Source organism: Pongo abelii, chromosome 14 (genome assembly GCF_028885655.2).
Source record: "Pongo abelii isolate AG06213 chromosome 14, NHGRI_mPonAbe1-v2.0_pri, whole genome shotgun sequence".
Classification (NCBI taxonomy): Eukaryota; Metazoa; Chordata; class Mammalia; order Primates; family Hominidae; genus Pongo; species Pongo abelii.
Window position 1 is genome coordinate 34,278,437 of NC_071999.2, and position 25,248 is coordinate 34,303,684.

The 25,248-nt window shown below is 42.2% G+C and overlaps 1 protein-coding gene across 4 annotated transcripts in view; it reads left to right on the top strand.

Annotated features, from left to right (window-relative positions):
• The window catches only part of MTUS2 (microtubule associated scaffold protein 2), a 688,859-nt gene that overhangs the window by 524,287 nt on the left and 139,324 nt on the right, over positions 1-25,248 (top strand). For all 4 annotated transcript variants that reach the window (XM_024257582.3, XM_054528634.2, XM_054528635.2 and 1 more), the window contains exon 8: positions 22,502-22,713. In XM_024257582.3, the coding sequence (XP_024113350.2) occupies positions 22,502-22,713 (212 nt within the window). The remainder of the gene's footprint in view (positions 1-22,501; positions 22,714-25,248) is intronic.

Consider the following 25,248-nt stretch of genomic DNA (forward strand, 5'->3'; position numbering starts at 1 on the left):
ACTGTGGTTGCTGCCTTTCTTTCAGAATGTCCTGCCCAGAGAGGAGGAATCTAGAGAGGCAGTCTGGCTACTGGCTACAGCAGCTTTGCAGCACTGAGGTGGGCTCCGCCCAGTTCAAACCTCCCAGCAGCTTTGTTTACACTGTGAGGGGAAAACCACCTACTCAAGCCTCAGTAATGGCAGATGCCCCTTCCCCCACCAAGCTCGAGGGTCCCAGGTTGACTTCAGAGTGCTGTGCTGGCAGCGAGAATTTCAAGCCAGTGGATCTTAGCTTGCTGGGCTCTGTGGGGGTGGGTTCCACTGAGCTAGACCACTTGGCTCCCTCGCTTCAGCCCCTTTTCCAGGGGGGTGAACAGTTCTCTCTCACTGGTGATCCAGACACCACTGGCATATTAAAAAAAAAACTCCTGCAACTAGCTCTGTGTCTACCCAAATGGCCACCCAGTTTTGTGCTTGAAATCCAGGCCCCTGGTGGTACAGGCACCCAAGGGAATCTCCTGGTCTGTGGGTTGTGAAGACCATGGGAAAAGCGCAGTATCTGGGCTGAATGCACCATTCCTCACGGTACAGTCCCTCATGGCTTCTGTTGGCTAGGGGAGGGAGTTCTTAGACCCCTAGCACTTTCCAGAGGAGGCAGTGCCCCACCCTGCTTCATCTCACCCTCCGTGGGCTGCACCCACTGTCTAACCAGTCCCAATGAGATGAGCCATGTACCTCAGTTGGAAATGCAGAAATCACCTGCCTTCTGCATTGATCTTGCTGGGAGGTGCAGACCAGAGCTGTTTTATTTATTTTTTATTTTTCTATTTTTTTTTTTTTTTTTGAGATGGGGTCTCACTCGGTCACCCAAACTGGAGTGCAGTGGCACAATCTCGGCTCATTGCAATCTCTGCCTCCCAGGTTCAAGTGATTCTCCTGCCTGAGCCTCCTGAGTAGCTAGTACTACAGGTGCCTGCCACCACCCCTGGCTAATTTTTTTGTTTGTTTTTTTGGGTTTTTTTTGAGACAGAGTCTCACTCTGTTGCCTGGGCTGGAGTACAGTGGCGCAATCCCGGCTCACTGCAACCTCTGCCTCCCAGGTTCAAGCAATTCTCCTGCCTCAGCCTCCCAAGTAGCTGGGACTACAGGTGTGTGCCACTATGCCCCGCTAATTTTTGTTTGTTTGTTTGTTTGTTTTAGTAGAGACAGGGTTTCACCATGTTGGTTGGCCAGGATGGTCTCCATCTCTTGACCTCGTGATTTGCCCGCCTCAGCCTCCCGAAGTGCTGGGATTACAGGCGTGAGCCACTGTGCCTGGCCATGACCGGACCATCTTGCCAGCCACCCTACCTTTTCTTTCTGTAATTCTTATATGAGTTAAATGATACTCAGTTTTCCCCCATAGTCTAGGGCTTGTTTCACATTCTCCTAACAGTACATTTTGAAGAGGTTATGTTCTTAATTTTAACTAAGTTTAATTCATGATTTTTTTCTTTGGTACACTGTTTTTGGTATTATCTAAAAAATATTTGCAGCCAGAGGCGGTGGCTCACACCTGTAATCCTGGCACTTTGGGAGGCCCAGGGAGATGGATTGCCTGAACTCAGGAATTCAAGACCAGCCTGGGCAACATGGTGAAACCCAGTCTCTATTAAAATACAAAAAAAATTAGCTGGGCGTGGCGGCGTGAGCCTGTAATCCCAGTTACTTGGGAGGCTCAGAGGGAGAATCGCTTGAACCAGGGAGGCGGAGGTTGCAGTGAGCCGAGATAATGCCGTTACACTCCAGCCTGGGCGACAGAGCAAGACTCCATCTCAAAAAACAAACAAAAAAACAAACAAACTTGTATAACCCAAAGTCACAACAATGTAGGTTTTACATTTAAGTCTATGATCCACTTGAGTTAGTTTTTGTATACAGTGTGAGGTGTTGCTTGAATTTTTCTTTTCTTGCTTAAGGATTTGCAACTGATTTCTATTATTTTTTAAATAAAGACACTATTATTTAAAAGAACAAATATTTAACTATATAAACTGTGAAAGTGGAGGATATGCCTGCCTCCTGTTCCCAGGGAGAAAGCAGAAGTGGGCGGGCAGGGGAAAGGTAAGGGTTTTGAGAGCAACACAGTCTCTTCAGTGTGGGCTCCACAGGCTAAGGAGAGGCGGGGCTGAGGCTTGCAGAATGCTCAGGTGAAGCAGTAGGAAGTGCCCTGGTGGGGTCAGTGGCTCCTGTGGGGGTAAAACAAAGGTCAATAGGATGAGGCAGTCTGGAGGCTCAGGAGAAGGTGGCAGGGTCCTGACTCTAAGCCAAGCTGCAGGCTGGGTGTACGCAGAGGTACATGGTCCTCCCAGGGCGGCTCCTTGGGGTGTAGGAAGGCCCAAGACAGACATTGCTGCACCTACTCCTAGAGCTCCTGAGGTGGCTCTACAACTGGGCTGTGGCCAGCGTACTTCCTGCAGTAGGGCAGGAAGCAGGCTGAGGGAAGGCTGCTTCTCCTGGAAGACACTGCTGCTGGAGAGTGGAGGCTTCTTCTGAGCGGCCCAGGCCTGAGCACAAAGGCAGGGACCTCTCCATGTCTCCTGATGGGCTTGAAAGCTGATAGCCTGGGTGACGGGCTCTGCTTGCTACGCTTGGTGTCTGGGACCTCAAACCAGAGTTGCTCGTCGAATTTCCTTTTTCCCTTGCTGCACTGGTTGAGGGCCTACAGCAGGGTCTCCCTGGCACAGGGATCTGGGGCCTGGGGGGAGGTGATGCTTGTACGGGCTTCCCTCTGTGCTCCGGCGGGGCGATTTTCACGGTCACCAGGCTGCGGACGGGCCAGGGGTGCCGGGCCTTCCAAAGCCACTGCTTCATGTAGGCCAGATGAGCCTCAGAAAAGTCCGGCCCAGTGATGCTCGGGAGCGGTGGCCTGTTCGGAAAGCACCTCCAGGCCTCAAGGACCATCTCTCTCTGGATGCGGGCATAGTCCCAGTTGGGAGGAGCAGTGGGGAGGGGCCGGGTGCGGACCCAGCGCTTTCCATTGACATAGACAACTTTGCAGCCATCCTTGACCTGGGAGCGGAGAAGGGGCCTGGACCACAGGGCCCGGTGTTCCTGGGATTGGGGCGGCACCCTGGCCCGGGGTGGCACTATAGTCCAGGGCCAGGCCAGGTACCAGCTCAGATAGCTGCCCATGACAGCAATGCAGTAGTCGGGACGTTCCCTTAGAAATTCAGCTTCCAGAAGTTTCCGAAGTCTGCGGCCGGGGCCAAGTGTGCTGAGCTTGGTGACCGTTGGAATCAGGACGCCAGAAAGCGCGCAAAGCATCGCGAGCTGGCACCCTCTGGCCATAGGCTTCCACAGGGGCCAGGCTGGTGCCTCGCGGAATCGGGGACATCACGGGGCACAGCTGCAGCGGGGGAGGGCAACACCCAGATGATCTGGGGGACCAGGGAAGCTCAAGCCTCCCTCCTTCCCACTGATGGTCCCAGTCACTTGGCTCTGGGCAGAGGGGCCTAGCAGCTGCCTCTACTTTTTGCCTGACCTTTAAAGGTGGAAGATAGAATTTCTGCCAGGTCCTGAAAGCTGCAGATGCCTGTGGACAGAAGGGTGCTGTCTTTGATCAGTGTGAAAATGAACACAATACACTTGGATACTCTTTCAAGGCAAAACAAATCATTTACTCATATCAGTAAAGGTGATGTGTGTTTCATTCTTCTAGAATGGATGTTAATGTCACTTTTTGCAATTTTGCTCTTAAGAAAATGGAGTCATCAGGTTTTGTTTTGGCGCAGGCAATGTTGATTTTATGTGGATTTCCTATAATTTCCAGCCTTCGTACATTCATGAATAGATTGTCTGTCTCTGGACACTAATGTCATTTCTCTTTTTTTGCCTTTAATTTTTAAAATTATTTCAGTAGTTTTTGGGGGAAAGGTGATGTTTGATTATATGTATAAGTTCTTCAGTGGTGATTTTTGAGGTCTTGGTGCACCCATTACTCTAGCAGTGTACGTTACAAGCAATGTCTAGTCTTTCATCCCTCACTCACCTCTCGCTCATTCCCCCAAGTCCCCAAAGTGCATTGAATCATTCTTATGCCTTTGCATCCTCATAGCTTAGCTCCCACTTATGAGTGAGAACATACAATGTTTAGTTTTCCATTCCTAAGTTACTTCACTTAGAATAATGGTCTCCACCTTCATCTAGGTTGCTGTGAATGCCATTATTTCTTTTCTTTTTTAAGGCTGATTAGTATTTCATAGTACATTTGTACCACATTTTCTTTATCCACTCGTTAATTGATGGGCATTTGGGCTGATTCCATATTTTTGCAATTGTGAATTCTGCTGCTCTACACGTGTGTGCAAGTATCTTTTTTGTAAAATGATTTCTTTTCCTCTGGGTAGATACCCAGTAGTGGGATTGCTGGATTAAATGGTAGTTCTGTTTTTAGTTCTTTAAGGAGTCTCCACACTGTTTTCCATAGTGGTTTGTAGTAGTTTACATTCCCACCAGCAGTATACAAGTGTTCCCTTTTCACAACATCCCTATCAACATCTCTTGTTTTTAGATTTTTTTGATTATGGCCATTCTTGTAGGAGTAAGGTGGTTATCGCATTTTGGCTTTGATTTGCATCTCCCTGATGATTAATGATGATGAGCATTTTTTCATGTTTGTTGGCAATTTGTACAATTGAGAATTGTCTATTCATGTCTTTAGCCCACTTTTTGATGGGATCATTTGTTTTTTTTCTTGCTGATTTGTTTGAGTTTCTCATAGATTCTGGATGTTAGTCCTTTGTCAGATGCATAGTTTTCAAAGTTTTCTCCCACTCTGAGGCATGTCTGTTCACTGTGCTGATTATTGCATTTACTGTGCAGAAGCTTTTTAGTTGAATTAAGTCCCAGCTATTTATCTCTGTTTTTATTGCATTTGCTTTTAGGTTCGTGGTCATAAAATCCTTGCCAAAGCCAGTGTCTACAAGGGTTTTTCTGATGTTATCTTCTAGAATTTTTATGGTTTCTTTAATTTTTGTAGATTTAAGTCTTTGATCCATCTTGAGTTGATTTTCTTGTATAAGGTGAGAGATGAGGATCCGGTTTCATTCTTCTGCATGCAGCTTGCCAATTATCTCAGCACTATTTGTTGAATAGGGTGTCCTTTCTCCACTTTATGTTTTTGTTTGTGTTGTTGAAAATCAGTTGACTGTAGGCTTTATTTGTGGGTTCTGTATTCTGTTCCATTGGTCTATGAGCTTATTTTCATATGAGTACCATGCTGTTTTGGTGACTGCATCCTTATAGTTTGAAGTCAGGTGATGTGATGCCTCCAGATTTGGTCTTTTTGCTTAGCCTTGCTTTGGCTATGTGGACTCTTTTTTGGTTCTGTATGAATTTTAGAATTGTTTTTTTCTAGTTCTGTGAAGAATGATGGTGGTATTTTGATGGGAATTGCATTGAATTTGTAGATTGCTTTTGGCAGTGTGGTCATTTTCACAATATTGATTCTATCCATCCATGAGCATGGCATGTGTTTCCATTTGTTTGTGTCATCTGTGATTTTTTTCGGCAGTGTTTTGTAGTTTTCTTTGTAGAGGTCTTTCACTCCTTAATTAGGTATGATATATTTCTAAGTTTTTTTTGTTTGTTTTGCAGCTATTGTAAAAGGGGTTGAGTTCTTGATTTGATTGTCAGTTTGGTTGCTGTTGTTGTATAGCAGTGCTACTGATTTGTGTATATTGATTTTGTATTCTAAAACATTGCTGAATTCATTTATCAGTTCTAGGAGCTTTTAGGATGAGGCTTTAGGGTTTTCTAGGTATACCATTATATAATTGGTGAACAGCAACAGTTTCACTTCCTCTTTACTGATTTGGATGCCCTTTATTTCTTTCTCTTGTCTGATTACTCTGGCTAGGACTTCTAGTACTATGTTGAATAGAAGTGGTGAAAGTGGGCATCCTTGACTTGTTCCAGTCCTCAGAGGGAATGCTTTCAGCTTTCCCCCATTCAGTATAATGTTGGCTGTGGTATTGTCGTAGATGGCTTTTATTACCTTAAAGTATGTCCTTTCTATGCTGATTTTGCTGAGGGTTTTAATCATAAAGGGATGGTGGATTTTGTCAAATGCTTTTTCTGTCTATTGAGATGATCATGTTATTTTTGTTTTTAATTCTGTTTATATGGTGTATCACATTTATTGACTTGCATATGTTAAACCATCCTTTCATCTGTAGTATGAAACCCACTTGATCATGATGGATTACCTTTTTTATATGCTGTTGGATTCCATTAACTAGTATTTTGTTGAGGATTTTTGCATCTGTGTTCATCAGGGAAATTGGTCTGTAATTTTCTTTTTTTGTGATGTTCTTTCCTGGTGTTAGTATTAGGGTGATAATGGCTTCATGGAATGATTTAGGGAGGATTCTCTCTTTGTCTGTCTTTTGAATTAGTGTCAATAGGATTGGTACCAGTTCTTTGAATGTCTCATAGAATTCAACTGTGAACTCCTCTGGTCCTGGACTTTTTCTTGTTGGCAATTTTTTATTATCATTTAAATCTTGCTGCTTATTACTGGTCTGTTTGGCGTTTTAATTTCTTCCTGGTTTAATCTAGGAAGGTTGTATATTTCCAGGAATTCATCCATCTCCTCTAGGTTTTCTACTATGTGCATGTAAAGGTGTTCATAGTAGCCTGGAATGATCTTTTGTATTTCTGTGGTATCAGTTATAGTATCTCCTGTTTTGTTTCTAATCAAGTTTATTTGGATCTTCCCTCTTCTTTTCTTGGTTCATCTTGCTAATGGTCTATCAATTTTGTTTATCTTTTCAAAGAACCAGCTGTTTCATTTATCTTTTGTATTATTTTGTCTTTCAATTTTATTTAGGTCTGCTCAGATCTTTGTTGTTTCTTTTCTTCTGCTGGGTTTCAGTTTGGTTTGTTTTTGTTTCTCTAGTTTCTCGAGGTATGACCTTAGATTGTCTGTTTGTCCTCTTTCAGCTTTTTGATGCAGGCATTTAATGCTCCAAACTTTCTTTCCTTATAGCACTGCTTTTGTTGTATCCCAAAGGTTTTAATAAGTTGTATTACTGTTATCATTTGGTTCAAATAATTTTTAAATTTCCATCTGGATTTCATTGTTGACCCAATGATCATTCAAGAGCCAGTTATTTAATTTCCATGTATTTGCATGCTTTTGAGGGTTCCTTTTGGAGTTGAGTTCCAGTTTTATTCCACTGTGGTTTGAGAGAGTACTTGATATAATTTCAATTTTCTGAAATTTATTGAGACTTCTTTTGTGGCCTATCATATGGTCTGTCTTGTAGAATGTTCCATGTGCTGATGAATGTACATTCTGCAGTTGTTGGGTAGAATGTTCTGTAAATATCTGTTAAGTACATTTTTTCTAGGGTATAGTTTAAGTCCATTGTGCCTTTGTTGACTTTCTGTCTTGATGACCTGTCTAGTGCTGTCATTGGGTACTGAAGTCTCCCACTATTATTGTGTTGCCATCTATCTCATTTTTTTAGCTCTAATAGTAAATGTTTTATAAATTTGGGCACTCCAGTGTTAGGTGTATATACATTTAGGGTTGTGATATTTTCATGTTGGAATAGTCCTTTTATCATTACATAATGTTCCTCTTTGTCTTTTGTAACATTTTGCTTTAAAGTCTGTTTTGTCTGATATAACAATAGCTACTCTGGCTCATTTTTGGTGTCCATTTGCATGGAATATCTTTTTCCACCCCTCTACCTTAAGTTTATGTGAGTCCTTATGTGTTGTTAGATGAGTCTCTTGAAGAGAGCGGATACTTGGTTGATGAATTCTTATCCATTCTGCCATTCTGTATCTTTTAAGTGGAACATTTAGGCCATTTACATTCAATGTCAATATTGAGATGTGAGGTACTATTCTACTCATCATGCAGGTTGTTGCCTGAATACCTTGTTGTTGTTTTTTTGTCATTGTGTTATTGTTTTATACATCCCGTGAGATTTATGCTTTAAGGTGGTTCTATTTTGATGTATTTTGAGAATTTGTTTCAAGATTTACAACTCCCTTTAGCAATCTTGTATTTCTGGCTTGGTAGTGGCAAATTCTCTCAACATTTGTTTGTCTGAAAAAAGACTGTGTCTTTCATTTATGAAGTATAGTTTCGTTGGATACAAAACTCATGGCTGACAATTGTTTTGTTTAAGGAGGCTAAAGGTAGGACCCCAATCCCTTCTGGCTTGTAGGGTTTCTGCTGAAAAATTCGCTTTTAATCTGATAGATTTTCCTTTATAAATTACTTGATACTTTTTCCTCACAACTTTTAAATGACAGATAAAAAGATCTGATTTTACATCTACATACAAAAATCTTTTGAATTCTTCATATTTCTTTGTAAGTAGCATGGGAATCTTTGAATGTGTTGATAATTTTCTTAAAATAGGATGATTATTATGGTAATAAAGGAATACGCCATCGAAGATTAAAAAAAAAAAAAAAGATTCTTTCCTTCGTCTTCACTTTAGATAACCTGATGACTAGGTGCCTAGGCAATGATGTTTTTGCGATAAATTTCCCAGGTGTTCTTTGAGCTTCTTGTATTTGGCTATCTAGATCTCTAGCAAGGCCAGGGAAGTTTTCCTTGATTATTCCCTCAAATATGTTTTCCAAACTTCCAGATTTCTTTCCTTTCTCAGAAACACCAATTATTGTTAGATTTGGTCATTTAACATAATCCCAAACTTCTTGGAGGCTTTGTTCGTTTTTTAAAATTCTTTTGTCTTTGTCTTTGTTGGATTGGTTAATTCAAAAGCCTTGCCTTCGAGCTCTGAATTCCTTTCTTCTGCTTGTTTGATTCTGTTGCTGACACTTTCCAGTGTATTTTGCATTTCTGTAAGTGTGTACTTCATTTTCAGAAGTTGTGATTGTTTTTTATTTATTTATGCTATCTATTTCTTGGGAGATTTTTTCATCCATGTCCCGTAACATTTTTCTTTTAAGTTGGTATTCACCTTTCTCTGGTGCCTCCATGTGTGGCGTCATACTCAAACTTCTGAATTATTTTTCTGGCAATTCAGAGATTTCTTCTTGGTTTGGCTCAATTGCTAGTGAGCTAATGTGATCTTTTGGGGATGTTAAAGAATCTTGTTTTGTCATATTACCGGAATTATTTTTCTGGTTCCTTGTCATTTGGGTAGCCTATATCAGAGGGAAAATCTAGGGCTGAAGGGCTATTGTTCAGATTCTTTTGTCCCACAGGGTGCTCTCTCGATGTGGTGTTCTTCTCCCTTCCCCTAGAGATGGGACTTCCTGAGAGCTGAACTGTAGTTATTGTTATATTTTTTCTGGGTCTAGCCACCTAGCTGAGCTACCAGGCTCCAGGCTGGTACTGGGGAGTGACTGCAAAGAGTCCTGTGATGTCATCTGTCTTCAGGTCTGTCAGCTGTGAGTAAGAGCACCTGCTCCAGTGGAGGTGGCAGGGGAGTGAAATGGACTCTGAGAGGGTCCTTGATTGTAGTTTTGTTTAGTGCACTGGCTTAGTGTTGGTTGGCCTCCAGCCAGGAGGTGGTGCTTTCAAGAGAGCCTCAGCTGCAGTAGTGTAGGGAGGATACAAGCTTGCCCTAATGCCACCTGGATGGTAAGTATTTGGTTTCTTTGGTGGTGGGCAGGGCCATAGAGCTCCCAAGAGATGGTGTTCCTTGTCTTCAGCTACCAGGGTGGATAGAGAAAGACCATCAGGTGGGGACAGATTTAGGCATGTCTGAGCCCAGACTCTCCTTGGTCAGTGAGCTTCCTGTGGCTGTTGTGGAGGATGAGGGTGTGGTTTCAGGCCAATGGAGTTATGTTCCCAGGGGGATTATGGCCGCCTCTGCTGGGTCACACAGGTTACCAGGGGACTGGGGGAAAGCTGGCAGTGACAGGCCTTACCCAATGCCCATACAGCCAGCAAGGCCAGTCTCACTCCCACCATGTCCCCCCAACAACACAATAGGGACATGCCCCAGGCTACAAGCCTCCCTGCTGAGAAAGCAAGCGGGACTTTCAGGTTTCACGCCTCCCCACCTGAAGCAGCTTCTGTGCGCCTATCTGTACTCCCAGATCGCCTCCTCTCCAGACTCTGCCCAGGAAACTGCACAAATTGTTTCAAAGTTCAGCTGGAAGTTGCCTTCTCCCTGTGATTTTTCCCCAATTCCACTGGCACCCCTCCCCAAGAACTCCTGAGAGACAAAGGCAGAAATGGCTTCCCTGTGGTCTGAGAGTGCCCGCAGGACTCTTCCCACTGCTTCTCCTACCCCTATATTTTGCTCAGCTCTCTAAATTTGTCTTAGCTCCCGATAAGGTCAAATCCTTCTCCCGTGATCTGGTTCTTCAGGTTTCCCAGTGAGGATGTGTGTTTGGGGGCAGTCGTTCCCCTTTCACACTTCGGACACTCATAGTTTGTCAGCGTGTCATGGAGCCCGAAGCAACAAGCCACCTCTTTCAAAGGGTCTGTGGATTCTCTCAGCTTTCCTGGTGTGTTCTTTAGTAGTTCTTGGAACAAAAGTTCATAGTGTGTCTCCACAAGCTGCTCTGTCCATCTGAATGGGAGCCTCAAGTTAGTCCTGCCTCCTGTCTGCCATTTTCCCTCACTTTCTGATTTCTATTCTTTTTACTCTTCTTCTGCTTATACTGGGTTTGATTAGTTGATGTCATTGGTTGGAGGTCTTTCTTTCATTGTGTATGTGTTTAGTACATAAATTTCTCTGTATATAGTCCACAAATTTTGACACATTGGGTTTTCGTCTTCATTGAGTTCAAAATATTTTCAGATTTCCCTTTTTGATTTCTTCTTTAGTCCATGATTTTTTGGAAGTGTATTGTTTAGTTTGCACATATTTGGGGACCTCTCAACTATCTTTCTGTTATTGATCTCTAATTTGTAATTCTAATGTGGTTGGAGAACATACTTTGGATGATTAAAAAAAAAAACCTATTCCTCTCCTCACAGCACCTCTAACACCACATGTGTGGGGTTTCCACACCAAGCAATTCTCCACTTCTCTGTGGACACCACCTGGGTATCCTACAATTTGATTCAAGTATAACACTAATTATGCAGAGTTAGCGCAGACCACACAGGTTAAGGGCTCAATCTCACAAGACTGCCCCTCACTTTAGGTGCCAACTATAAGTAGTAGGTGTGTATGTGTCCCACACTTCTGTCTGACTTGGCTACAAATTGGAGGTTCTCACAATCTTCTCCTTAAGTTGAATAATTTATTATAACAGCCAACAGAACTCAGGGAAACATCTTACTTACATTTACCAGTTTATTATAAAAGATATGATAAAGGATACAAATAAACAGTTGGATGAGGAAGTACACAGAGTCAGGTCCAGAGGGGTCCCAAGTGCAGGAGCTTGTGTCCCCACAGAGAGAGGGTGCTCCACCCTATTGATACCTGGATGCATTCACCAACCCAGAAGCCCTCTGAATCCTATACTTCAGGGATTTTTATAAGGCTTCATCACATAGGCATGACTGATTCTTAACTCAATCTCCAGCCCCAGAGGAAGGGGAGAGAGGGAGCTGAAAGTTCCAAGCTTCTAATCATGGCTTGGTCTTTTTGGTGACCAGCTCCCTATCCAGGAGCCACCAAGAGAGTTTATTAGGGCAAATGATGCCTCTGTTACCCAGGAAATTCCAAGGGATTTAGGAGCTTTGTGACAGGAACTGGGATCAAAACCAAATGTTAGAACAAAGGATTCTTCTAGCACTCATATCACTCAGGAAATTACAAGGGTTTTAGGAGCTCTGTGTCAGAAATTGGGGACAGAGACCAAATATATATTTCTTATTATGTCACAGATGACTCGAATCCTTTTAAATTTATTGAGCCTTGTTTTAAGACCCACAACAAAGTCTGTCTTGGTAAATATTTCATGCATATTTAAAAACAGTGTCTACTCTGCTGTTGTTATGTGGAGTGTTCTACAAATGTCATAGGTCAAGTTGGTTGAAGCATTGTCAAGTATTCTATACCCTTACTGATTTTCTCTCTACATGTCCTACCAGTAGCTGAGAGAGGGCTTGAAATCTCAGACAATAATTGCAGACTTGTCTGTTTCCTTTGTCAATTTTATCAGCCTTTCCTCCATATATTCTGAAGCTCTATAAGGTATATAAAGTTTTAGTTTATCATTTTGATGAATTGGCCACTTTATCATTATGAAATGAACTTCTTTATCCCTGGTAATACTTTTTTTCCTTGAAATCTACTTTTTTCATTGTTAATAGAGCCACTTCAGCTTTCTCTTAGTTTCAGCGTCGTATAATCTTTCCATACTAACCTTTTCATCTATTTGTCTATTTATTTTCAAGTAGGTTTCTTATAGGCCACATGTAATGAGATCTTACATTTTTATCCAATCTGAAATCTCTGGCTTTCATATGCATTTGATGTTATTACTGATTTATTGAGATTAAATCTACCATCTTGCCATATTTTCTATTTAACCCATATGCTCTTTCTTTTCTTTTCCCTCTTTTACTACCTTCTTTTGGCATTGAATAGTTTTTTATGATTCCATTTATCTCCTTTGTTCGTGTATTAGCTATCTGTCTCTTATTTTTGTGTTCTCCATGGTTGTTTTAGGGTTCATAATATATGTCATTAGTTTTAACATTCTAGCTTCCAGTGACATTATATCACTTTGTACATGGTGTAGGAATCTTACAACAGCATATTTCCATCTCTCTCCTGGCATTTGTGCTATTGTGATTATATATTTTACTTCTACATATATTATGAACCTATACTACATTTTTATTATTATTGATTATCAACACTCAGTTTTCTTTTAAAGAAATTTAAATAAGAAGTCTGAGTTACTCATTTAATTGCCATTTTTAGTATTTTTTATTTCTTTTTGTAGATCCACACTCCTATCTGGTATCATTTTTCTTCTGCCTGAAGGACTTCCTTTAACATTTATTGTAGTGGAGGTTTGCTGGTGGTGAGTTCTTTTGGTTTTTGTTCACCTATACTTTTGATAAATATTTTTGCTTTGTTCAGAATCCAACTTGGCATTTTTTTTCTTTAAGTACTTAAAGATGCTGTTTTAGTGATTTCCAGCTTGAATGATTTCTAGTGGAAAATCTGCTGTTATTCTTATCTTTGGGTCTTTGTACATAATGTGTCTTTTTTCTCTGGCTGCTTTAAAGATGTTCTCTTTATCTTTGGTTTTGAGCAGTTTGATTACAATATGCCTTGATATTGTTTTCTTCCTGTTTTTGTGCTTGAAATTTGTTGAAATTTTTGGATCTGTTTTTATACAGTTTTCATCAAATTTAGGTGTTTTGCCCATTGTTTCTTCAAATATTTTCAGTCCTAATTCTTCATCTTCAGGGACTCTAATTACATATTTATTAGGTCTCTTCAAGTTGTCCCACAGCTCCTGTTCAAAGTGATATTCTGTTCATTTCTTTCAGTATTTCTTCTCTCTGTGTTTCATTCTGGATAGTTTCTCTTGCTATCTCTTCACTACTTTTCCTTTCCCTTTCTTTTTCTTAAAATAACATTTATTTACTAACTTACAGTTCTGTATGTTAGACATCCAGAAGTGGCTTAACTTGAATTCTCTGCTCAAATTATCACAAGGCTGATATGAAGAAATCAGCTAGGCTGAGTTCTTGACTGGAGGCTCTGGAGAAATATTTGCTTTTAAAGTCATTTAGGTTGTTGGTAGAGTCTATCTCATGTGCTTGTAGTACTAGAGTCCTTGTTTCCTTGCTGGCCATCAGTCAGGGACCACCTTCAGCTCATAGGGCCACCCACATTCCTTGCTATGTGCCCCCCTTTATCTTCAAAGCAGTAATGGTGTGTTGAATCCTTCTCAGACTTCAGATCTCTGACATACTCCTCTATGACCAGTTGGAGAAAACTCTGCTTTTAGTAAACTTACTTGATTAGGCCAGGCTCACCCAAGATGATCTTCCTCTTAATATGTAATATAACATAGTCCATGAGAGTGGTATCTTATCATGTTCTTGGTTGTTACGCAGTTGTTTTAGTCCACTTGGGCTGCTATAACAAATACCATAGATTGGGTGACTTAAATAACAGACATTTTTTCTCATGAATCTGGAGGCTGAGAAATCCAAGATCAAGGTGCTGGCTGATTTGGATTCTGGTGAGGGCCCTCTTCCTTGTTTGCAGATGGATACATTTTTGCTAGCCTTACATGTGGGAGAGATAGATTATTGCTCTTATATTTCTTCTTATAAGAGCACTAATCCCATTCATGAGGGCCCCACTCTCGGGACCTAATCACCTCCCAAAGGCCCCACTTACAGATGTCATCACATTGGGAATTAGGGCATATATATATATATATATATATATATATATATATATATATATATATATGCCCATCTATCTTGAGAGGACACAAACATTCAGTTCCTAGCAGCAGGGTATGTACATGAAGGGGCAATCATTGAGGGCAAGTGTAGGTTCTTGCCACCACAGGTGGAGGTGGATTTCAAGTCCTTAAGAATGGCAACCTGGAAATGCTACATAACCATGGTGGAGAGATCTGGGAGGGACAGTTTTTCTTTTTCCAAGATCTTCATTTCTTTTTGATGGTGATGCTTCTTTTTTCAGATTACTGAATATCAAAAAAAATCAACTGAAATGGTTAGTGCCTCCATCAGGCCTTTGGGCCTTCAAATGACATCTGGCCTAGGAGAAGCTTTCTGGGTGGCACATTTAAGGAGAGTTTCTTTCCCCTCCTGGGCTGTAAATTGAATCATGGCAGGACCTATATTTTCTGTCATCTCTCCCATCCCCAAAACAAAACAAGCCATAACAACAAACATCCCCTGACCCTCATGTTTCTGACACATCTTTCTCCCCATCTGGACACCCAGGCTTGAGAAAGAATTGTTTATGTTCCCCATCCCAGTCCCCGTGCTTACAAATGACTCTACCTGCTGCCATCTAGACACCCCACTATTCTACTACAAAGGCCACTACTGATTTCTTGATTAGTAAGTTTTGTTTTCTTGTTGTTGTTGTTTGTTTGTTTGTTTGTTTGTTTTGAGACAGGGTCTCGCTCTGTCACCCAGGCTGGAGTGCAGTGCATGATGTCAGTTCACTTCAGCCTTGACCTCCGAGGCTCAAGCAATCGTCTCACCTCAGCCTTCCAAGCAGCTGGGACTATAGGCGTGTACCACCATACCTGGCTAATTTTATTTTATTTTTTTGTAGAGATGATGTCTCTCTGTGTTGCCCAAGCTGGTCTCGAACACCTGAGCTCAAGCCATCATCCCGCCTTGGCCTCTCAAAGTGCTGGGATTACAGGCATGAGTGAGCCACTGTGCCTGGCATTAGTAATTCTTAATAGATATGTCCTGTTCCTTAGCACTTTCATTTTACATTATTGATTACTCCTTTCTTTCTGAAACTTGTTCCTTCCTTTGCTTCTTTGAACAACCCCATCTGCCTATTCTCTTTTTGCATGCATCTGCAAGTGTTGGTTCTTAGTTGCCTTCACTAGAAACCCTTCCCCAGCGTTTTCTAAATCTTGCCAGGTGATATTGGCAGAAAATAGACTGAACTGATTTAAATCCTAATTTGGTGAATCATGTGTGACCTCGCAGAAATTATACAACTTCTCTCTCAGTTTCTTCTTCTGTGAAATGGAAATTTTACCCATGCTGCAGGGTTATGGTGAACGTGAGTGATGATGCATGTAAAGCACCAACACGTCAGAGCTCTCAGTCTCCCATAGCTCCAGCCTTCCTGATAGCAGAGACCATATCTTAAAGATAGGACATTCTGATGCAGCTGTTTTGATGCCGGCATTTTGATAAAATGGCAGCCAAATATCCCCATGTCCAAATGGGCCTATCAAAATATCCTTATTGAGTGTTTTTTATTAGTTGAACTAATATTCACATACCATAAGATTTGCCCTTTTCAAGTATACATTTCAGTGATCCCTGGCAACCACTAGTCTACTTTTTTGTTTTATGGATTTAATCTACTCTGGAAGTTTCATATAAATGGAATCATATGCTTTGAGGCTTTTTGTGTCTGTTTCTTTCACTTAGTATAATGTTTTTAATGTTCATCCATGAATCAGTATTTTATTTCTTTTGATGGCTGAATAATATTCTATTGTATAGATATAAAACAATTTGTTTATCCATGCATTAGTTGATGGACATTTTGGTCATTTCCACTTTTTTCCTGCTATCTTTAATGCTGCTATGAAAATTTGTGTCACTAATCTTTTCTTATGCAGTATCTAATCTACTCTTCATCCTTTCAGTGTATTTTTCATCTCAGACATTGGAATTTTTTTCTCTACAGTTCTTACTTAGGTCTTTTTTGTCTTCCTTGTTTTACTTGACATGTTAAGTTATTCCTCTAGCTTCTTAAACATACGAAATATATTTACAATAACTGTTTAACTGTCCCTATCTAGTAATTCTGTTATCTGTGTCATTTTTTGGTCAGTTTCAATTGATTGCATCTTCTCATTATGGGTTGTATAACCCTGCTTGTTTGCATGCCAGGGGATGTTTTTTAAATGACAGGCATTGTGAATTTTTCCTTTATGAGTATTGGATATATTTTTATTGCCATAGTATTTTTTTTTAGACAGGGTCTCACTGTGTTGCCCATCGCTGCAGTGGCAAGATAATGTCTCACTGCAGTCTCAACTTCCCTGGCTCAACCGATCCTCCCACATCAGTCTCCCAAGTAACTAAGACTACAGGCACATGCCACCACACTTGGCTAATTTTTTAAGGATTTTGTACAGACAAGGTCTTACTATATTGCCCAGGGTAGTCAACCCTGGCTCAAGCAATCTTCCTGCCTCAGCCTCCCAAAGTGCTGGGATTACAGGCATGAGCCACCATGCCTAGCCCGCATAGTATTCTTAAGCTTTTTTCTGGAGTAAAGTTATGTCACTCAGAAGGAGTCTGATCATTCCGGGTTTTGCTTTCAGCAAAACCCGGCTAATTTTTCTACTACTGAGCAAAACCCTTCTGAGTGCTTTACATGATGCCCCACGAATTATGAGGTGTTCCATGCTGGCTGCTGGGAATAGGAACTATTTGTGGCCTTTGGTGGACTCTAAGTATTGTCCCACTAATCCTTGGCAGAGTTCTGTCTCCATCCTGAGATCCTCTCTCCATAGGCAGGTATGCACTGCTCAGAACCTGGCTGAAAATTTGAGGTCACTCCTCAGATCTTCAGCATTCTCTCTGTGGAGCTCAATCCTCTCTGGTACCCTACGTTGTATGTGCTAACTCCTGACCTCCCTGAGCCCCTAGATCCACTTTCTCAACTCAGAGAAACCTCCAGGCTCCACCTGAGTTCCCCAATTCCCTGCATCACAGTTTGAAAAGTCACGTGGGCAATGAGCTTAAGCAACTGTAGACTCACCTTGTTTGTTTTCCGACTCTCAGGGATCACTGTGCTTCATTGCCTACAGTTTAATGTCTTGAAAACCATTACCTTGTATATTTTGGATGTTTTTTTTTTTTTTTTTTTTTTTTGCTGGTTTCAAATGAGAGGGTAAGTCTAATCCCACTTACTTCATCTTGGCCACAAGTAGCTATATTTGAATGTAAAAATTTGGCAATTGTCATAACACTATTAAGCCACTATTTTTCACCCTTGGAGAAAAAAGGTATTCAGATTTACCTTGATAAATAGCACCTGTACTTGTAAATAACAATACGTTTCCTAAAGTTGAAAATATTGTATGCCACGTTTTATCTTGTCTAGAGTGGGTTATATGAGCAAAGTGTTTATTGTTAGATCTGGAAACCCTGATTGTAGCTTCCTGTTTTTCCGGTGCTTCTGTACATCAAAATAAAAAAGAATTTGCTCCTACCTTGGAAGTACCTTGCTCCTATAGGGTGTACTTAAGGGATGGCCTGGTGCTGCCCAAATTTGTAATTCCTGCCCCGACCTGTACTTAGGACCGGCTGGAAGGAAATCCCCACCCACACGCCATCTGCTCAGATTCTCCCCACCACCAGCTCACTCCAGCCAAGCCATTGCCAGTACTAAGTAGGAAAATAGTGGGCCACTGGGCAAAATTTTTTGAAATAAATTTAGATGGGTTTGATAAAAATAAAGCCTGTCCAAGTCCACGAAGAACTCAGTGCAGGGACTCCCTAGAGTGTCCTGCTCTCTGTCACGATGCTGACCAAACCTGTGAAGTGCTTTGTCTTTAAGTGGGAAGCTGTCAAAGTTCTGTCCTATAATTATTTGCCTTCTTGTCTATGGTGTGAAGGTCATGGGCCATCTCTGATATTATAAATATGCAGGTTCCCATGCTGCACTATTTGTTATTGTGTCAGTTAAGCTTTCCAGCTTTAAAATTCAACCAAGCTTTTTCATCCGTTACAATCCTCTGGATAGGGACTGGATGGCTGCCGATGAATTTTTAATATTTTCTTTCCATTTTCAAGGGCCGTGTCCTCTCCAGTGCTCAGCCTTTGCACGCAATGCCTAGCCTTTGCACGCAAACTGTTTGTATCCACCTTTGTGCTGTAGAAGGTCACCAGCTTCTCCCTGGAGACCTCACAGTTGCCAGCTGCCACTGAGATCAGCATGGATTCTATCTTCTCCTAACCAGAGTTATGTAGCCAGTAGGACAGCTACAAAGAGATTATGATTGGGGTAACATTTAGATGGCAGGAGGGTGTTCTAGATTTAGAGTATGCGCCCAAACCCGCGAGATCTGTTAGAGATGTTGTAGAGTGGTTCAGCAATGTGCTTAATTGGTAAGAGCCCTGGGCAAGGTGGTCAGAAGACCAACAGCCAGGCCTGGCCAGGCTTCTACAGGACAATGGATTGCCTGAGGGCGAGGACTGGCTGTATTTCTTACCATTTCCCACTGTGCCTTGCACTGTCTCATTCACAGAGTAAGTGCTGAATAGAAGGTGTCAAATGTTTTTGTCACCAAAAACCATATGACATGAAGCATGCATGTGAAATCAGCTTTGTGTGTAGGTCATGACAAAACACTAATCTGGGTATTTCTGCTTGTATATTTCACACAGAAAAGGAAGTACATTGGAGATAAGGCTCATTAACAGTTGGGTAGTATACTAGGGCCAGTCAGTAAGAAATTGGCAATTCTACTCTATTTTCCCTTCATTTAAAGATTCTGAATCCATTGATAAGCCCTGTGTTGAAGGCCTCTATTCACTAATATCCATTTCCTCTGTCATCTGGGTGGAAATCAGAAAGACACTGTAGGAGACCAGAGCATTGCTTCTTTGGAAAGAGTCTAAGTAGGTTCTGGCTGCCTGCATAGTGAGGTCAGTGGCATGCCTGCCTACTTTGCTGCTTTGAACCTTAGACTACCCCAGAAGCAATAGAAATACTGCAAGGAGCAGGGAAGGAGGTGATAACAAAACACTCCTACATCTAAAAGTGTCATGGGGGAACATGACATGCCCCTCCTTTAAAGCCTGCATGGTGGCTCTTCCTGAGAAATATGATGGGGAAGAGGTCAGGAGTGGGTCACCACCACATCAACACCACTTCTCATCCCAGGCCCACCATGTGCCCTGTGAGCTGCCTGTGATCACCACCCTCCACAAGTTGGCCATCTAATTATCCCACAAACCTGGTACTTCCTAAGCAGATGTGCATTCTAGATTCACTGTGTTCTGGCTCTTGAGAGAAAAATGACAGGCAAACACCTGTTCTGAAACAGCTGAAGCTGGCTGTGTCAGTGATCTTCGTTCAACATAAGCTCTCTGTCCCCAAGGTGGCAGTGAGCCTGAGCTGCAATCTTTATGCACCACCCTGGGGACAGTCTGACATGTGGGTGGACAGGAAAGGAGGTGACAGACAGTACATCAGGGAATCAGCTATAGAAGTAATAACAAAGATGACAGCACGAGAAAGAATACTGTTTTTAGCGAAGACAAAAGACTGCCAGTGACAGTACAATGATTATTAGTACAATGATTACTAGTCCTAGGCAAAGTCACGCTGGATATGTTTAGAGAATGGCAGGACCCTTTTCAACTTAAAGCAATAGAGAACTCTACAACCAACTTTGTTTCTCAGCTTTTTCTTCCTAAAGTCTTAGCACTGGTGCCGGAGCCTTGATCTGTGCTCTGACAGTGATTGAGTGCCACCGGTCCTGAACCAGGATTGGTTTCACAAGGTAGTTTGGTGTCACAGAGAGGCTAAACTTTCACTTGGTGTGTTGATCCCAAAAGTGGGTGTTGTCAGGGGAGCCTCTGTCTTAGCTCAGAACGCGGGTTGTTCACTGGCCCCAGAAGAGGTGAGCTTTTTGCACTGTTGTTCAGTAGAACACTGGAATTTTGAATAGGTGAGTAAAAGCAATATAATAATGACACCAATATCAAAGTAAGTGCCAAGAATAGAATTTCACTGAATCCTTTTATATTGTCCATTTACCATTGAGTATAATTTCTAACATCATGATGATGATGATGATATTATTATTATTATTAAAGGTGGTAGTTATTAGGAGCTATCCTACCCAGAAATAAATCTAACAGCCAAAAATGCATGACAGTGTGAGCACCTGCTAACATCCGCAAGCTCAGAGGTGACTCTCTGTACCATAGGTTACAATTAGCTCTAATTCACTGAGCTGGAAATTGTTTTATTATTTCCTTTAGATTTCTAAAAGAAGTGCCTTCTATTGTAACAGTGTCAGGCACCTGGTACCTCAACAAATTAATTAAAGCACTGAAGTGTTTTATAAAATCACCAGCCATAGCAATAAAATGGCAAACAGTAATTGTGGGAAAAAAAAATATCTGTCTTTGGTCTTAGGCTGTGTCTTAGAGTTTAATGCAGGCAATAAAATCTCTCACCTTTTCTTGATGTTTAGTTGGTAGTCATATTTGTTTTGTTTTCAGCACTGAGAATCTTGAGATAAAGTACATATTCGGGTTGATTTGCCTACAACAAGCAAGGGAGTTTTCTGGAATATTATGTACTCTGCTATCATAAACACAGTTTCTATGAAGCAGTGATTTCACATTCTCCTATTCTATTAAGTCAGAATAATTTAAGATATGCCGTATGTGAGGTTACATGGCAATCTCTGATGACTTTTTAAGAGGAGAAGGAATTAATTAAAATTAGCATGGTTACCCTTAAATTAACCACTAGAAGCATTTAGATCAATTAACCACTTTCCCCTTAAAAGATGAGGCCACTTGCACATTCACAAACCCATTACTCTGCGTTGTCTCAGTGCACCAGGTACCGAAGGGCCTACCAGTTTCTGGTTTGTTTTATATGTTGCTCCCTGGTATCTTGGAGAGGGAAAAAGAAGAGGAAGAAAACATTTGAAATATTAGTGGATTTATGATTGTGCTGGTCAGTGTCTGTGTCATGTCCTCTAGGAGTGTGATCTACTAGAGCGAAGTGTCTTTGAGATGTAAGCCCATTGTCAATGGCAGGGGTTCTCCGACCACCTGCGAGTCCCGGGTCTGTCTGCGCCTCCCACAGGGGGACCAGAGGAAGACGCCTGCCCACCCATGGGTCTTGGACTGTGGTGGAGTGCTTTCCTCTGTGCTATTTTGGGGGACCTTGCCTTTTCTTTTTTGAGCTTCAACCTAAAAATCACCTCTCCTTAATGCCCAGAACCCTGTCCTCAACCCCAGGCAGAGCTCCTTGCCTCTTCTTCTGTGGCCTTACAGCCCCTCACATTCACCTGCCAGGAGCCAAGTCCCAGAGGGCTTTGCCGGCCGTGATAAGGTGTGTGGACTTGCTATTCACCGTGAGAGAAGGTGAGCAGAGGGGTCCACACAGGTGATGACCTGCCTTAGTGTGCAAAGGTCATTCTGGCTGTGGCGTAGTGAAGGAAGAGAGGAAGCAGGGCTTCCCATCAGAGAGTGAGAGGGGACGGTGGCTCAGACTGCACCTTTAGCCATGGAGGAGGCTTCAAGTCACATTGGAGGGATATGTTGCAGGAGACCTCACAATACATTGGTGCTATAGGAATTTAAAGTCAGGAGTCGCTAGAGCAGAGGTACCCAGGGCTGTGACTTGGACGTGACATTGAAGAAAAGGGTCACTAGAGCAGCCTCTAAGGCGAAGAAAGGGGCATCGAGGTGTTATTCTCTGGTGCCCAATTAAAAGGTTGCTGGACGATTATAAGTCTGACTTCTATCTGGATTGATTGATTAATTTCCCATTAGACATTGTCAAAGAGTAATCTCCTTTAAGAAAAAAAAAAAAAAAGTTTCTCTGTCTCCAAGCAAGCCTAGAAGAAGTGTCGGAAGCTGGAAGGAATTTGGCAATTTTGTCTATTATTCTTTTTCCAAGCATGAAGCCTTGCACTTACAACCACATTAATGGAACAATAATTTTAGTCCCTGTCTGTTTTTTCTTTTCAACCCTTAAAAAATGACAAACCATGGGCAATTTCTTCTCTACCACTTGAAGAACTCCTTGTGTAATAAGAAGCCATTGTCACATGTGTGCTGAGTGTTTTTTCACAGGTGACTGGGGTTTGGTTTTCTTTCTCACAGGATACCCAAAGCAGAGGACTGTGGCAGCTCGAAATGGGTTTCCGCCCAAGCCGGACCCGCAGGCCCGTGAGGCTGAGCGGCAGCTGGTGCTGCGGCTGAAGGAGCGGTGTGAGCGGCAGACCAGACAGCTGGGCGTTGTGCAAGGGGAGCTGAAGAGGGCCATCTGTGGCTTTGATGCCCTCGCCGTGGCCACGCAGCATTTCTTTAGAAAGGTGAGGCCCCATTTCATGAAGGTCCAAGAGCATTTTGGTTGGAGGAGAGTGTGGTGATGGTGACGGTTGTTTGTGTGTGTTGCTGTTTTGGGTTTGAGTTTTGATCAGAGTGAGTTTGGATTTTCAGGAGTTCAGGCAGAATCTCCTGAGGCATCCCATCATCTTTGGGGAGCCACGTTTATCCTTAGGTGTGAAAGAAATACGTCTGGGAAGAATCATTAATAATCTTCATTCCAAAAGAGGAAATTGTGTAAAAAATGAAAGGAAAAGATATACAGGAACATTTTTGAAGGTGGGATCTTTGCAGGAAATGGAGCATGTGGTTGTTTGCATTTTCGAGGGGAGATGGTCACTTTCTGACATTACTGCTCACATCACAACAAAGGGAGACAGGGCCCCAGGACTGTCCACATCGGCTGTTGATGGGCAATGGAATGTGCTTGGCCTGGGACTCTTCTCAAGGCCATGCTCACAGTTCCCAGAGCAGCATGGGGTGAGGTTCGGCTTCTCCCTGTACCGTCAATTTTTCTGAAAATGCAGGGAGGTTGGTTTCTCCTATGCAAATGTCTGGATCTGTGTGTGTATACTGAATCTGTTATTATCCATGGAGCAGTTAAGCTTCCCAGCCTTTCCCCAGGCAACAGAGGTGGGAGCCTCGTGTCCCACTGTATTTGTGCTCCACCTTGAAGTCACCAAGGTGTGCTTGGGGGAGAAAAAGCATAAACATAAATGCACGTTTTTGAGATTCACATATGGACCTCCTGGTATCTATACATGGGAGGAAGTAAAAGTGCTGTATAAATGCTCTCCAAATAAGAAAGTGAATTAACGAAATATCTGGTCAATTTGAAAAGAAAAGCAGAAGAATGTGAAGTGGCTCCATGTCCCCTGGCAGCTTCCTTTTTGGCCTTTTATGACATCCTTCACCTTCCCCTCTACTCCAGTATAGAAGCCTGAGCTGCTCTTTTTTGTTGTTGTTATTTTTGTTTGTTTAAAGCTTTCAACAGAAAGAGCAATTTATCAATCTGTTGTGGTAATAAATGACAAGATGAGTAGACAGCCCTGAAATTTCCATTTTACCAATAGTTTCAGCCTCCTCCCCAACCAGAATTTTAACCCCAGCAGAAAATGGCCAATGTGAATTTCATACCTTCCTTTCTGGTCTAGTCACGATGCATGACGTGATCTGGTAAGCTTGCATAAAGTAGCTGAATGCCCACCCCTGTAAGAACTAAAGTTACAAACACATCTTCAAGGAGCCCAAGAGGCCTGACTGGCCATGGTCAAGATGAGCATTTTTGTAATTAGGGAAGGTGATTCGTCATATTTCCCACTGACTGTCAAGTTGTGCCTAAAGAGGAAAACAGGGCTGTTCCTTGAAGTTCGGTGATCCTATTTTAGTCACACTGCCTGCTCTGGGACTCTGCCTTCCAGACATCATCTAGAGTCAGAACAAGCCCTTGATAAAGGTTTCATAGGATGGACAAAGCAATAAATATTGATATAATGTATTGATAATATGTTCCGTGTTTTAGAAGTTGGAGCTTTTAGGCCCCACTTTTGGGATCATGGCAAGATTAGGGGTCAGTTCCCTGTAGTTATGTACTTCCATGTTCCAGGAAAATTCCTTGTTGGCCTGCAGACCAGGAGTTTTACTTCTCTGTAGCATGCACGTGGCTCTCAAACCAGAGACCAACAGTGGCTGGCAGGTGATTTGCAGGCATCTCCACTGGACCTCCCTGCTACTACAGCTACACTTGGCATGACATTTCAGCAAGATGGATGGTGGACATGAATTTCATTTTCTTTTCAGTAAATCACAACCGGTAACTCCAAATGGGCTTCAGAAATCACCGTGGCATTTCACTTCCCACACAATGTATTTTTTTCTCTGTCTTTCTTATCTCTACGCTCTCTCTCTCTCCAGATAAATGCCAGAAGAAAACACAGAAGATAAGATGTTTTTTTAAAAAACTTAAAGTCCTAATTGAACATAATCAGTGGCTTTTATGCAGGCCGTCATGCATGCCATGTAGTTTAAGGTGATGGATTTGAGGATTTGCTAGTAATACTGAATTAGACCAGGAGGTGTGACATGGGGTGGAGAATCTGGGGAAATAGAAGCAAAGCAGCCCTGGAACCTTCAACAATGGAGCCCTTTGAAGTTACCAGGTCAGGAGAACCCAAGGTACCCCATGTCACACTTGTGAGAAACCCATGCGCTATTATTGTGAATGAGATATGGTCTGAGCCGAGCATGCCAGCTTTGAGGAAGCATGACCTGTATAGCCTGAAAATGCACAATCTCTTTGCTGTACTGGTTAGAAGGCCCTGCCAGAATTCCACCCTGTAAGGAATGCCTGTGTATCTTTTGTACACTGTAGCATATTCATCTGCAAAGCATGCTCTGGTGGAGAGAGAACGCAGTGCTAACCCAGAGTCAGTTCCATCTCTGCCCCGATCCAGTGGTGAGACCTTGAGCAAGTTCCTGCCTCTGTGCACTTCGTCATCATCACTGTAGGAATAACATCCCTG